The sequence below is a fragment of the Danio rerio genome, chromosome 23 (assembly GCF_052040795.2).
Source record: "Danio rerio strain M-AB ecotype USA chromosome 23, GRCz13ab, whole genome shotgun sequence".
Taxonomy (NCBI): Eukaryota; Metazoa; Chordata; class Actinopteri; order Cypriniformes; family Danionidae; genus Danio; species Danio rerio.
Window position 1 is genome coordinate 29,562,545 of NC_141043.1, and position 14,814 is coordinate 29,577,358.

Here is a 14,814-nt window from a genome sequence, read left to right on the forward strand (position 1 = left end):
ACCAACATTACATGTTTTTCAACCAAAGACAACAAAGACCTTGAAAATGCAGCTTTAGATAAAGCACAGGAATAAATAATATTCAAAACTACATTTAGGAAAAAAAAAAACTTTTAAACTGCAATGATATTTCACAATTTTACAGATTTGAGATCATTGTTATTGATTGTTTTGATCATAATAAAGCAGCAAATAATCTTATTAGAATGATTTTTGAAGCATCATGTGACATCAAAGACACTGAAAGACACTGAAAATTCAGCATAAAGCACAGGAATAAATATTATTTTAAACTACATTCATGATAAGAAAACAATTTTAAATATAATAATATTTTACAGCTTTTACTGTATTTTGATCAAACAAATACAGCCTTGAAGAGCAAAATATGCTTTCTTTAAAAACATTTAAGGATCTTACTGATCCCAAACCTTTGACCGGTACTATATCTGTAAGACTGGTGTGTTCACACGTACTGAAAGGAGCAATACTTACATCGGACAGAGACTTTGGCCAGTGCTTCGCTCTTGCCAACCTTATTGCTGGCCACACACCTGTATGTGCCCGCATCGTTTTCTTTGGCCAGGTTGATTTGCAGGTCTCCTCCCTGCAGCTGGGCAGTAGAGGGCAGACTGCCGTTGATTTTAGTCCATTCATATCGAAGTGGTGGTGTGCCGTGGGCCAGGCACTGCAGCCGGATTACTTCACCCACGCGCACAGACACGTCATCAGGCAAGGAAGTGGCATAAGGTGGGGCTGCACAAACCAAACACACGTCAATTAGAGGATGTTGGATAATTACAGCTGGCTTTACAACAGCAGGAAAATATTCTCCACACTTGGAAAAATTTGCACAGCTGATCAAATGTTTTTAAGTAAAAATATCTGACCAAAACAAAATATAATCACACATAATTGCAAAATGCAACAGAGCCGACTCAGCTCACTCTGGGGGCAACAAAAATTACGTTGTACTCAATAGCACTCCAGAGCACAGTGTTTTATTTACAGTGCTGGCAGGTCTAAACAGTCTACAGTGAAGATTATATATATATATATATATATATATATATATATATATATATATATATATATATATATATATATATACAGTTGAAGTCAGAATCATTATTTGTTCTGTAGACTATCGAAAAAAACAAACAGCTTAAAGGGGCTAATAATTTTGACCTTAAAATGGTGCTTAAAAAAACTAAATAAATAAAACACTTAAACACTTAATGCCAGTTCTTCTGACACCACTTGTCACACAGAGGAGTTGTTATGGTTAATTGTGGGAAGCAAGAAACAAATAAGAATTAAGGCTCAGCCGATATAGTACTATGGTGCAAAGGTTTGTTTATTTATAGTGCAAAGTGTCCAATTCAAAATTCCCAAAAATAGTCAAAATATATACAAAAATAAACAAACAACAAAACAAGAAATAAAGACAATAAAGAAAGAAGATATATTTGTACACAAAACTCGCTATCCAGACTCTCAATACTTCTACCAAACGTTATCCCACTTCTGACACCAACAGTGACAGAGCTCGAGCTCAGTTCTGGGTGGGAGTTAACACATTTTATTACAACTTACTATAATTATGCTAATCGTTTTATACTTCAATTACAAAAAAATAGTTTAACTTATTTTACGCTACTACATAACCTTGTTATCCCACAATTTTAAACAAAAATGGTACTATACCAGAAAGACAAGTAAATTATGCCAAATAAATCTCACTTTTTAGATTTATAGTAATAGTTTGTAGTCTAATCAAAATTCTTACATTTCTGAAATAACGAAATTCATTTCTGGAAGTTTGTGTTAACTAATGTACAAATATGTCACAAAAAGATAATTGTGTATACATTTAATTAGTTTAAAGACATTTTTTTTCTAGCAAATAATTTCAAAGTACTCACTGTCTACTTCCAGCATAATGGTGACTTCACTGGTGCCCAGATGGTTAGTGGCATTGCAGACGTACTGACCAGAGTCCTGACGGCCTACATTAGGCAAGATCAGGCTGTTGTCCACAATCTTGTGTCTCCAAGGAAGAGACGAGCGTTCTTTAAACCATGTGATGGTGGGTTTTGGGAATCCTGTAGTTAATATATAAGAGCTTTAGAACACGCTTTAAAATTAGACTAAGGTTTATTACTGGTACTTTTAAATGGATAGTTCACTCAAAAATTAAAATTGCCTCACCATTTATTTACACTTATTTGGTTCTAAAAATGTATGAATTTCTTTCTTCTGTTGTACACAAATTAAGACAGTTTGAAAAATGTTGGAAAATAGCAGCCACTGACATACATAATAGGAAAAAAATACTATGGAGGTATGTTTTTTCCAGCATTTTTGTGTTCTCAATGGATGAAAGAAACTCAAACAGGTTTGAAACAAGTAGAGGATGAGTAAAAACTGACAGAATGTTCATTTTTGGATGAGCTATCCCTTTAACCAAGGGCTTACAGTAGCACCTACCATGGGCATCACAATGCAGTGTGGCAGTTGATCCCTCTACCACTATTATCATGGGTTCACGGACACTGGCACGGGGAACAGTTGGCACCTGAGGGCCTCCTTCTACAAACACCTCCACTCGAGTCTCAGTTGTGCCCTGGTTATTCTGCGCTGAGCACACATATGTGCCACTATCCTCCGGTCGAGCAACCAACACCTACAGTGGAGATCATAATTACAGAACAGTCAGTTTTTTCAATGCTGAGGTAACTACTTAGTCCTATTTAAAATGATCCTTTACTAATAAAAGAGCAGTTTTTTACACACTTTATTAGTTACAAATATTATGAAGCGCAGTAAGAAATTTGAAAAAAGGATGGTCATAAAAAACACTTTAAATCCCTTTCAGTGGCTGTATCATTATACATAAACGCCAATTCAGCACTGAAGATCTGATCTCAGCATACAGTATACTGCTGTTTAAGAAACAGATTCAAAAAGGTTACTTCTCTTGCATATAAAGCCTAATCAGTCAGCAATGCTTATGCAGGTCAATGAGTGCCATTACAACATAGATGAAGGAGATGAAAACAATGAAATAATAAAATGGGAGCCCAAAGTCCTGATCTAAACCTTGTTAAAATGTCTGGAAATTCCTTGATGACAAAGTTATGACTAAGAAAGCAACTTCAGTCAGTGATAGCAGAATGAGAGTGACAAAATAAGCATTCAATTTCAGGAATTTAGTTTGCAAAACAGTAACGACGTACGAAACAGAAGTTTTAAAAGTCAATGGGGCAAAAAATGACGATGGCTTTAAAGGATAGTTTACCCAAATTTTTTTTACTTACACATCATTTACTAACCCTGTTGTTACAAACCTTTATGAGTTTCTTTCTTCTGTTGAACCCAAAAGAAGATGTTTTGAGCAAAGCTGGAAAGCTGTAACCACTTACTTCCATAGTAAGAAAAACAAATATTATGCAAATCAATAGTTACAGGTTTCGAGCTTTATTCAAAATATTTGCTTTTGTGAAAGAAAATCAGTTTGAAACAAAAAAGAGTGAAAAAATTATGACAGAATTTCCCTTTTTGGGTGAACTACCCCTTTAATTCTGTTCATGTTTTGTCCACAAATGAAGGATATTTGCTAAAGTACCTTGGTTATTTAATAAAATGGCGTTTTTCTAGCAAATACTGTTCTAGCAATACTACTATTTTATAATTTGTTTACTATTTATTAACTATTTACTAGCAATACTTAATTTTTTTTAACCAGGATGATCACATAATAAAAAAAACAAACAAAAAAAGGTATTTTGAACTGCTCTCTAATTTTTCTCTTCACTGTAAACAACGTATAAAACCTTTCTGATGAACATAAAGGCCAAACAATCAGGAAGTCAACATCATCAATACAACAAATGATTCATAACCTGTATGATAGCACTGGAGTCAGCAGGCACGGGGCTGCTCAGCATTGTCTTGCGATTGTTGTCCAGTCTGTGCCATCTGACTGAGGGTCTTGGCTCTCCAGCGGCCTGGCATTCAAGATTAATGGGATCACCGACCCTGACTCGCACTGGTCCTGCAGGGGTCACCACAGCCTTAGGAGATTCTACCAATGAAATAAGAAAAAAAAGAGAGAGAAATGAGCATTATGCCTGAACAATGATAATAAATGTAAGGAAAATCTCAAGCAGAAATAGTATGTGCTAAGTGTGAAGGCAATAATACAATTCACAAAACCAGTTTTCCAAAAAAATGTCGCATTTAATGTTGCTCTACCTCTCACAATGAGTGACACGATGCTATGAGTCATTCCGTACAAGTTGCTGGCCACACAGCGGTAGGTGCCTTGGTTTTTCGCCTGGGCATTTGTAACAGTCATGATTGAACTGTCAGGACCCACCTTTACATTATCTAAAGAAGAGAAGTTCATAAGGACATATCACATATGGAGATTTTGACATGTTCTAACACAGTGGTGGGCAAACCTTTCAGACCCGAGGGCCGCATCAAGTTTTGCAAACCAAGTAAAGGGCCACATGTCAAATCCTTCAAAACACAACTTTTATTTATAGTGGCAGTATGCATGGATCTTGTAATATCGGACAGAAACATGTCACATTAACACAAAGCAGATTTTTTTATATATTATGATTTTTTTATATATTATATATTATATATTAAAAATGCGAGGTGCAGCAGCCGGTTAAAACGCGAGGCGTGCACTAAAGAGCTAAAATGTGCTTTCCACGTAAGTGGACACTCGAGCATTTCTAAACCTTCTTCCAGAGGGCAACAGAACAAAATTGTGTACAGTACCTGGCAGAGGCAGGTTATTGGTGAGTTTCCACTCCAGTCGCACTGGCTGGGCTCCGTTGTGAACCTTGCACCTGAAGCTCGCCGATTCGCCCTGCTTCACCACTGCACTATGCGGCTCAATGGAGATAATGGGAGTCTGGAGGCCTACTCCAAAATCAAACCACAAAATACACTGAGCAAACACTGACTATGCTGACAATGTGTATGTTGTAAACAAATGTTAGTTAAGTGTTTTGCTTCAAATTGTAGCACATTTTAAAGGAATAGTTCATCTAAACTGGAAAATACTGCATTCATTTACTCACCCTTCATTTGTTACAAACCTGTTTGAGTTTCTTTCTTCTGTTAAACACAAAAGTTATGAGGGTGACATGGTGGCTCAGTAATTAGCCCTGTTGCCTCACAGCAATTAGGGTGCTGTTAAGAGTACCAGCTGGGTCAATTGCCATTTCTGTGTGAAGTTTGCATGTTCTCCCTGTGTTTGCGTGGGTTTCCTCCTGGTGCTCCGGTTTCCCCCACAGTCCAAAGACATGTGCTATAGGTGAATCAGGTAAACTAAATTGGCCGTAGTGTGAGTGAATCAGAGTAAATGGGTGTTTCCCAGTACTGGGTTGCAGCTTTAAGGACATTCGCTGTGTAAAACATATGCTGGGTAAGTTGGCGGTTCATTCCGCTGTGGCGACCACTGATGAATAAAGGGACTAAGCCGAAGGAAAATAAATGAATGAATGAATGAAACCAGTGACCAATGACATAGAGTACTACCGGACCGTGACATTTTTTATACTATGGATGTCAATGGTTACCAGTTTACAACATTCTTCAAAATATCTTCTTTTGTGTTCATCAGAAAAAAAGAATCACATAAAGGTTTAAAACAACTTGAGGAAGAGGACATAGTCAGAAAATATATATGTATTTTTTGGGGTGAACTATTCCTTTAAGATATGGTCTGTTGCAACAATATAACAATAACATATAATTGTTGATTTAATTTCACTATTTACATTTTTTATATATTTTCTGCTCTTTTCGTCTAGATTTTTTGTATGTTTCATTTGAATGGACAGAATCAATTATATAAAGCACTAAATATCACTGTACTTTAGTCCAATTCAAATGAAACTATTCTATTCTATTCTATTCTATTCCATTCTATTCTGTAGTGGTCTCATAAAGGTAAAACTAAATTCCAGGAACGTCTTAAAGAAGAAGAAGTTCTTTATTTAGTTATTAGCCATAGTTTCATCTAAAGTAGAATTTTACCATGAAATACTGGAAACTGCATCAATAATTTGCGAACAAAGCACCACAAATAATGAGCTTAAAAAACAGCTTTCATTTTGACATATTGCAAGAAAACCTAAAACATGAGTGTGTATGACATCAAACATGATCAAACATGTATGACAGATGTTGACACTTTTCATCAGTTAAAGGGACTTACGGGAGGCGCTGGACGTCACAGAGACAGACACAGTGGCCTTTTGTGGAGATGGCCCGTTCTCCACTGTACAGATATAATCTCCAGTGTCATCAGCAGAGGCCCGCAGGATCCGCAGCCGAGTCCCCAAAACCTGGAGTCAAACACACAAACACAAGCAAACCAACGATTCATTAAACACTCTAATCGGAAAACCTATTACAAAGATCCTTATTACCACGAAAAAAACATGCACACACAAACAGACCTCTTCTTAAAGGAAACATTTTTTTTTTTTTAAATAGGCTCATTTTACAATTTCCATACAGTTAAAAAATTGAGTTTTACTCATTTTTGTAATCCATTCAGCTGATCTCTGGGTCTGGCAAAATCATTTTTAGCTTAGCTTAGCATAATCCATTGAATCGGATTAGACCATTAGCATCTTGCTTAAAAAAAAAAGGAGCTTCAATAAGTTTTCTATTTAAAGCTTGACTTTTCTTTAATTACATTGCTTAATAAGAATGATATAAAAATGTTAGTTTTCTAGATCGATAAGGCTAAGAATTTACCGCTCATTCTAAAGTATCTGTAATCAAGGAGGTGGAATAATATTATGCAGCTATATTGAAAGAAAATAGCAAACAAATGTGCCTATTTCCAAAAAAAGTGGAGCGTTCCTTTAAAATGCTTACTTAGGACTTTACTTTTTAGTATGTGATCACTTTAAGCAAATTTTCCAAATATTTGCTGGTTTGTTACATCATATAAAAACTGTGAGGCAATGCAATTTGTATTTTTTTAAACGGCTGTGTTACACTTAAAAAAAAAGAGCAGGTAGACGTAGATGTTTAAAAAAAAAGGTTATCATTAGGTAATTTCTAGATAAACAAGAGAATGACAACATACAGTATTGTGTGCACGTGGTTTTCTTCAAACGCAAAGTCCTATAAATGTACTATCCTTTAGTTAAATGTTTTGGTGACTTCCAGGGCCACGTAACCCTGTAAAGCTTTGTCAGATTATACTATATACTATAATTTTAGAGGTTATATTATACTATTGATATACTATAATACTATATTCTATAATATTGTACTACACATTCAGACTGTTGATGCCAAATTATATAAAGTTTCTGTGCAATGTTAAATGTATAATGTATCAAACTTTGTGGTCTTTTTGGTGCTTGTAAACACTACTGTAAGTTTGCTCAATGGGCAATTTTTTTTCTTTTGTTGACTACAAATCAAGACATATTAAAGGAGGATAGAAAAAAAAAACGCAATTGACTTCTATAGTATATTTTGTTCCTATTATTGATACCAATGGCTGCTTTTTTTCCAGCATTCTTCAGAATATAGTTTTGCATTAAATAGAAGAAGAAAATCATAAGTTAAGTAGAATTTAAGTGTGATTAAACGAAATGTTCAAATTTGGGTGAACTATCTCTTAAAGGATGTGACATTAAAATAAATTTATAATAATAAAACACACAAGATCATAATGTGCTCCTAAACAAAAATGACTTGAATATGTTACCATTTCAGTTTAACATAACATAACGTAACGTAACGTGAGCGATAAGCTCAAATGTTAACAGATGGTCGCTCGCTGGACATATTTTGTTTGTAAATAAATTTGACTGGAATCAACCTCGGCTTAACAATGAAAATCTTCTACTATCATCTCTGCTGCTTTTGCTCCAGACTCTGTAAATAAGCATTGCCATTTTACATACTGTAGAAATACTATTTTTATTGTAGAAAGACACATTTCAGCTGTTATTATAAGGTCCAATGTGACATTCATAAAGCTGGAACTGCCCAAATATGCTTTATTGTAAACCTGATGATTTGACGACAGCAGCCCGCCTGCCCTGCTCCATTTGACTGATCCTGTAGAAGTTCCTGGGACAAGGCAGTTGAGATCTAGAGCCTCTCCTTCAATTACTGAAGCACTAGGGGGCTGAATGATGACTCCGGAGAGGATATTTTCACCTGATCATCGTGAGAAGAAAATATTAAGATTTTATTCTACAAATATGAGTTTAAATTCAATTTGAGGGCTAGCATTACCTTTTGTGACAGAGACATCAATGTGAGCTTCTGAAGAACCAGCGGCGTTGGTGCCAACACAGAGATATGTGCCTGCATCAGATAACCTGATATTGGGTACCACGAGAGTGCCAATGTCAGTGCGGTCCATGCGTGCCTAAAGAGGATATGGGTATATATTTAATATATATTTTATGTGAAAGACATTATAACAGCATTGTTTTTCTGTAAAGCTGCTTTAATATGACAATAATAATTATAAACGTCAAAAACCGCAAAATAGAAAACCGACATAATTCATTTGACATGAATAAAGTGAATTAAATCAACAGAAGACCAGTTTTACACCCATTACTTACCTTGACAAGACTTGCATTAAACTACATAAAACAGCTATACCTTAATACAATACCTGAAAATAAATGATCAGTGGTAATTAGGCAGTGGGTTTTACGGTTGTTTAGCATTTTAGTATTGTATTATGGAATTTGTTTTGTTATGAGGCTGTCATCATACTCTAACAAGATTAACAACAAACTGAATGAATCAAAAATACATATTTAGCTTTCAAATGCCAATTGAAATGGTTCTTCCATCGTTTCCAGTTATTTCTATTCATATTCTTTTATTATAGTAATGAAGTGTTATTTAGTACTCATGCCCGTAGCCAGGATGGGTTCACTGACAAAGATCCAGAATTTGTCCCATTCATGAGCTCATTTGTCCTATTTTGACTGCTATGTCATCATAAATAGTAAAAATAACCCATTGAAAAAGGCTTTAAGACCAAGCGAAATCCTGAAGTGAATTTCTGTTAATCAGTTTTGGCCAATGCAAACAATTATTTTTCAAGACTCCAAAATCCAGCTGTGCAAGAAAGCTATGGTATTGGATTTAAATAGAGAAAACATTTGACAAGTAACTTGGATTCTAAATCTTGGACCTAAAGAAAACATGGCCAATAAAAAAGTACCAAAAGCATTCCATATGAAAATCAATTTGAATACTATTTAGGCTATTGTTGTTATCACTGAGTTTCAAATGTACTTTTTTTTCTTTAAATTGTGAAGCTCTAAATTATTGTTATTATTATTATTATTATTATTATTATGATCATCATTACTATTATTATCATGTTTTATTATTTTTTTAATTATTCAAAGGGCGAAATTCTGACTGAGGACAGGTAAATGTCCTGGCTAGTTTGTTATTTGCCTAATAAATTGCAATAGGCTACAGTTTTTATTTTTAACTTTTTTTAATGATATATGATGTAATAAATCATGTAATTAAATTTTAATCAAATTTAATTTTAAAAATAATAGTCATATTTCTTTATTCTAAATATTTAGGAAATATTTTTGATACATCAAAAAGTGTGGTTATGATGACCAACCGACAAGTCAATTCACCTAAAAATAGTGCTTAAAGTGACACCTAAATTCCTTATTTAAATTTCATAATTATATAGAAAATGAGGCTAATAACTGCAAAATGTTCCACCCTTTTCACCAGGATGGCTACGGGACTGGTACTACTTTGCAAATAGCTTTACTGTACCACAACTTTTACAAAATGCTACAGTACATATGTAGTGGCTTGTATGGAAGTTTACTCCAACCACATAATTTAAAGGTGACCTTTTATCTCCCAATTTATATATACATTTTTTTTTATATATATAGATTTTTTATTTTATTTGACCATATACTGTATCTCTCAATTTTTAGGTAATTCATAAAATCTCACAATTTTAAGGGGAAAAAAATCATATAAACTGGAATCTGCAATAAATACATCATCTCAGAATTGCAAGTTTCCATCTTGCAGTTCTGAGTTATTTGTGTATGCCTCATAACATATCGTTATTAATCATTGGTGTTACATTTATGGTGCTACAGGTCTATATTTACATAGGATTAACCTGCAGTAACCAGTAATTGATTAATGGTGTTGATGAAGCTTGATTATTTCACACGACGAGACAAATAGTGACAGTGGACAGTTAAAGCTGCTAGTGGCTACACAGCGTCTCTAAATTCTACATCTACAGACATCCAAATCAAAGGCAAAAACAGAATTACACTTTATCACTAAGAATTGGTATATTCCTCTAGATTTCTCAATGTCTCCACTTAAGTAACTCTAAAAAATTGTGACATCTGCAGTGTAAACTCAGAAAAACACACAACAGTATTCAGAGGGGAGCGGGTGATATTTTTTTATCCAGGAGCAAAGCCGCTTAAATCTGATCTAGTGAAGTGTGGCGGCAGTAGAGCTGCGATGGCATAGGCTTGGTTGAATGAGTGTCTGAAACCATTCACAAATTTTCAAAGCGGCCCGACTGCTAGAGCACACAGAATTTCTGCATGGTCGCACGGCGGACCTGAACACACCCTGGGAAAAGCTGACACAATGCAGCGATGCTCTCAGGCAGAACAAACCAGTCCACAAAGACACAAGGTACGCAAGACACCAAAGCCCTCCAGTGGCATGGGACGGGTCATCCGTGTCTCATATCTGGAATAACCCGAATCCAACAGGGCAAAAAAAACATGTACAGTACAGTGGGGTTCAAATGGATGGCAAATTGCTTTTGTTTGGCCTTCTACTTTGCCTTTTCTCATTTAAACACACTTATATGATTATCATATCATTATCATAACCAGGGTGCAATTTATACATTGACGATCAGGGGAGTCAAAACATTCTGTAATATATAAGTTTGTGTAATGCTTCAGTGAATCAAATTTGTGTAATTATTTAATATATTATACATAAATTCTGAGTTTTCTGGGTTATTTAGTGCAGTGGTTCTCAAATGTTTTTCATCAAGTACCACCTCAGAAAAAAATTGTCTCTCCAAGTACCACCAAAATGAGCAGTATTGAAATACAGTGAGTAGCGCAGTAGGCCCAGTAAAGCAGCTACAACTCTGCACAGTTAAAAATTGTGGCAGATTACATCAGAAGCATAGGCTATATGTCATGTATGAAATAATATATACATCATTTTTTGATCATTTTTGAAATGTATGTAGCATGTACATGACATATTTCATTCCTCCGCGTTCCACTAGAAGGAAGCCTGCGTATCACAGTTTGAGAACCACTGATTTAGTGTATTCTAACCTACAGTATGGTCTGATTAACTCTTTCAGATTACTGTCGGTCAAACAATACTCTGTGTTTAATTTGACTTTACTTTCAGGATATATCTAGAAACAAACACCCATTTTACAAGAAATGTGTTGTAAACACTTATGATCTGCATTGGAGCTCTAGATGTGCCAGTTTCAGACTGTTGAACAATTTTTTCTTGCATAGACTGGAGCGATTAACAATGGTATGAACCATTATAGGTGAACTTACTTGTGTTTATATGATCCCCCCCTACCACCCCCCATACATGTTGTTTTGACATCCTTCAAGTGTTAATTAAGGGGGTCAATACCCCTAAACCCCCCTGTATTTCACACCCTGATCATAACAAAATATATTTATTATCATAAGTTACATTAAAATTAACACTAGATAGAAAACACTAAATTTTGTTGGCAAACTTTGACATTGGCTTGACATTGCTTTGATTACAGTTTTTCTCAGTGGCTTTGGTGCATTTCTCACAACATTATTAACATTTGCACAACAGTTAATGCATTTCTCAAAACAATTAGTCATTTGTGGACATCATAGTAGCAGTTTCTCATTCCTTTAAACAAATTGCAAATGCTTTTGTAGATGCATCAATTGCTTTCATACAACTCTCTGCTATTTATAACATTATCATTTGCTTATGTCATGTCAGTCAAAATTAACTAAACTTGTGAATGCTGAATAGTCATTCCATATAAAACTAATAGTCCTCATTTAATTACTTGAGTCATTACATACAAAAATGTTGAACTAGTTGTCAAAATCTGTCCAGCAAATTTTATGAATTTTTTTTTAAACCTTTATTCCTGAAAATATCTTCTGAATTGAACAATTTCATGAATGATTTACAGGCCTATGTATGTAGGTTCAGCTCAAATATGTTCTGCAATATTGTTTACAGTTGTGCACAGCTCTACCCAAAATAAGTTTATTCTTGTTGTAAATAAGGGTGTTTTTACTCTTTTGCACAATGATGTGAATTAATTAGAATTGTAAAGAGCAAATGCAGTAAACATGTGAAACAGTGTCTTGTACTCTGATACCTCACTAAATGCAGTGATTTCTAACTTTACTGTAGTTTTCAAATGGCTGTGAAAACAGTATATAGTGCTGTCTTGAGCATTGTCAGGAAGTGCCACCAAAATCTGACTTTTTTGCATTGTAAAAAATTGTCAAACTATCATAATGAATACATGACAAAGCCATTTGACTATCTTGTTCATAAACAATGGTGTCAGGACTTTTCATCTTGATGACACTGACGCTTTCATTGACATCAATACTTGCTTTTTAAGAAATAAGCTCTTCATTTTGAGCAAGTGACATGCTTTTGCAGGTTATCAACTAGGTTATGCAGTTTGTACGAATTGTTTTGAGTAATGCATTAACTGTTGAGCAATTGTGAATAGTTTTGTGAGAAATGCACCAAAGCCACTAAGAAAAACTATTTAAAAAAATGACAGAATGATAGAATGATAGATAAATAGAATGACAGCTAAAACAATAGAAAGATAAATAGGATAGACAGATAAAACGATAAATAGAATGATAGATAGAACGATAGATAGGATGATAGATAGAATGATAAAATAAAAAAACAGAAAGAATGATAGATAGAAAAATAAATAGATAGAATGATAGATCGAACAATAGACAGATAAACAGCCAGCCAGCCAGATGATTGACAGATAGATAGATAGATAGATAGATAGATAGATAGATAGATAGATAGATAGATAGATAGATAGATAGATAGATAGATAGATAGATAGATAGATAGATAGATAGATAGATAGATAGATAGATAGATAGATAGATAGATAGATAGATAGATAGATAGATAGATAGATAGATAGATAGATAGATAGATCGATTTGCTATTCAGGGTGATAGCGAAGGGATGCCAGTAGATAGATCGATTTGCTATTCAGGGTGATAGCGAAGGGATGCCATACATTTTGTTAGGTTTTCGTGTGATTGCTATGGTGGCGGTAGGGTATTTGGGGTAATTACTATTATTACTTGTTTGTCAGTTAATTATAAGATTATAGCTATTCAGTTGCTAGGTATCCGGGGTGGTTGCTAAGAGGTTGGCATTTGGTTTGATAGGGTACACTAGGATGATGCTATTCAGTAGCTAGGGAATTTAAAGTTTGATAAGGTCTTTGTATGTGGTTTGCTAGGGTTTTGGTTTTCAGTAGAAAAGGTATTTGGATCATTTTTAGAGTGTTGCTAGGGGGTTCTGTGTGGTTGTTAGGGTGTGGGTTTTTAAATGCTTGAGTGTTTGGTGTGGTCACTTGGGTGTAAAAATAGAGTACATCAGCTGTGTTAAGCCAACAAGATTTTCAGAATTTCACTATTTGGTTTTCTTCAGGAACAGCAGTACTTTTACTTTGACTTTTCCAAGCGTTTTCAAATTCTTTATTTTAGATTTATATTGAATTTTGAATTCTGAACCAACACCGTGTTTTGCACCACACTGTACAGTACATACACTTTGAAAACTACAACCAGCACACTTATTTACCTGTGCAAACTTTAACTCTGCATACTAAACACAGTGCTCAAGTTAGCTTAGTTGCTACAAAGTATTGTTGTGCTAAAAATCTAATGGATGTCACATGAATGATTAAATGAATCATGCATTTAGTTGACATAGATTTGGGTGAGGGTGAGTGAAGCGTGACAGGTGGGATGGGACGCGTGAGACAGACATCAGACAAATGGACAGACCTGTAGCTCCTCAATACGTCTCTGTAACACATCGAGACTGTTGCTTTTAAACTGATGGAAACCGTGAGAAGGAATTGCCTGAACAAACACCAAGACACGGGATGAAACAGTGAGAAAAACTCCAAAAACAAGGCATAACATTACCAATGGAACAACCCTTTAAAAGCCTGGTTGAGTAAAAGGACAAACGACAACAGAAAAATACTGGTTTCTTACCTGTGGTGGCAGTGAACCACCTCTCTTATTCCATTTTAGTGAAGGGGTGGGACTACCAATGGCCCTGCAGTACAACCGTAAAGTCTCACCCTCATAAATTTCCACCCGCTGAGGGCTCACTTGTACGTGGGGCAGACCATTAGGTTGACCTGTGCCTGAAACATCAGTAAAAAAGCAAAGCAGAACTTACTCGACGGGTTCAAGAGCTTGTTGCATGTTAAATCTGGAAATCTTCTATATACTTTGAACGTGGAGAACTCCTCGGGCTGTGTGCTCGCCATGTGTGTTCAGCGCCTTGCAGATGTACTCGCCCTCATCCGAGCGATCCACAGATGAGATTGTCAGCTGACCGTTACGAATGACGGCTTTTGAGCTGATTCGCTTGCCAGAACCTCCTGAAAAACCACATATTTTAAGAAAATTATCAAGAAAT

At 35.1% G+C, this 14,814-nt stretch overlaps 1 protein-coding gene across 50 annotated transcripts in view; it reads right to left on the reverse strand.

Annotated features, from left to right (window-relative positions):
• The window catches only part of hspg2 (heparan sulfate proteoglycan 2), a 187,124-nt gene that overhangs the window by 28,738 nt on the left and 143,572 nt on the right, over window positions 1–14,814 (reverse strand). For 20 of the 50 annotated variants that reach the window (XM_087307220.1, XM_087307215.1, XM_087307206.1 and 17 more), the window contains 12 exons: window positions 14,624–14,776; window positions 14,382–14,536; window positions 14,166–14,243; window positions 8,299–8,434; window positions 8,069–8,220; window positions 6,245–6,374; window positions 4,798–4,944; window positions 4,258–4,392; window positions 3,906–4,087; window positions 2,491–2,686; window positions 1,926–2,105; window positions 496–756 (listed from right to left, as the gene is read on the reverse strand). In XM_087307220.1, coding sequence (XP_087163346.1) covers window positions 496–756; window positions 1,926–2,105; window positions 2,491–2,686; window positions 3,906–4,087; window positions 4,258–4,392; window positions 4,798–4,944; window positions 6,245–6,374; window positions 8,069–8,220; window positions 8,299–8,434; window positions 14,166–14,243; window positions 14,382–14,536; window positions 14,624–14,776 — 1,905 coding nt within the window. The remainder of the gene's footprint in view (window positions 1–495; window positions 757–1,925; window positions 2,106–2,490; window positions 2,687–3,905; window positions 4,088–4,257; window positions 4,393–4,797; window positions 4,945–6,244; window positions 6,375–8,068; window positions 8,221–8,298; window positions 8,435–14,165; window positions 14,244–14,381; window positions 14,537–14,623; window positions 14,777–14,814) is intronic. The other 30 variants (XM_087307232.1, XM_087307231.1, XM_087307228.1 and 27 more) reach the window with 3 other exon arrangements.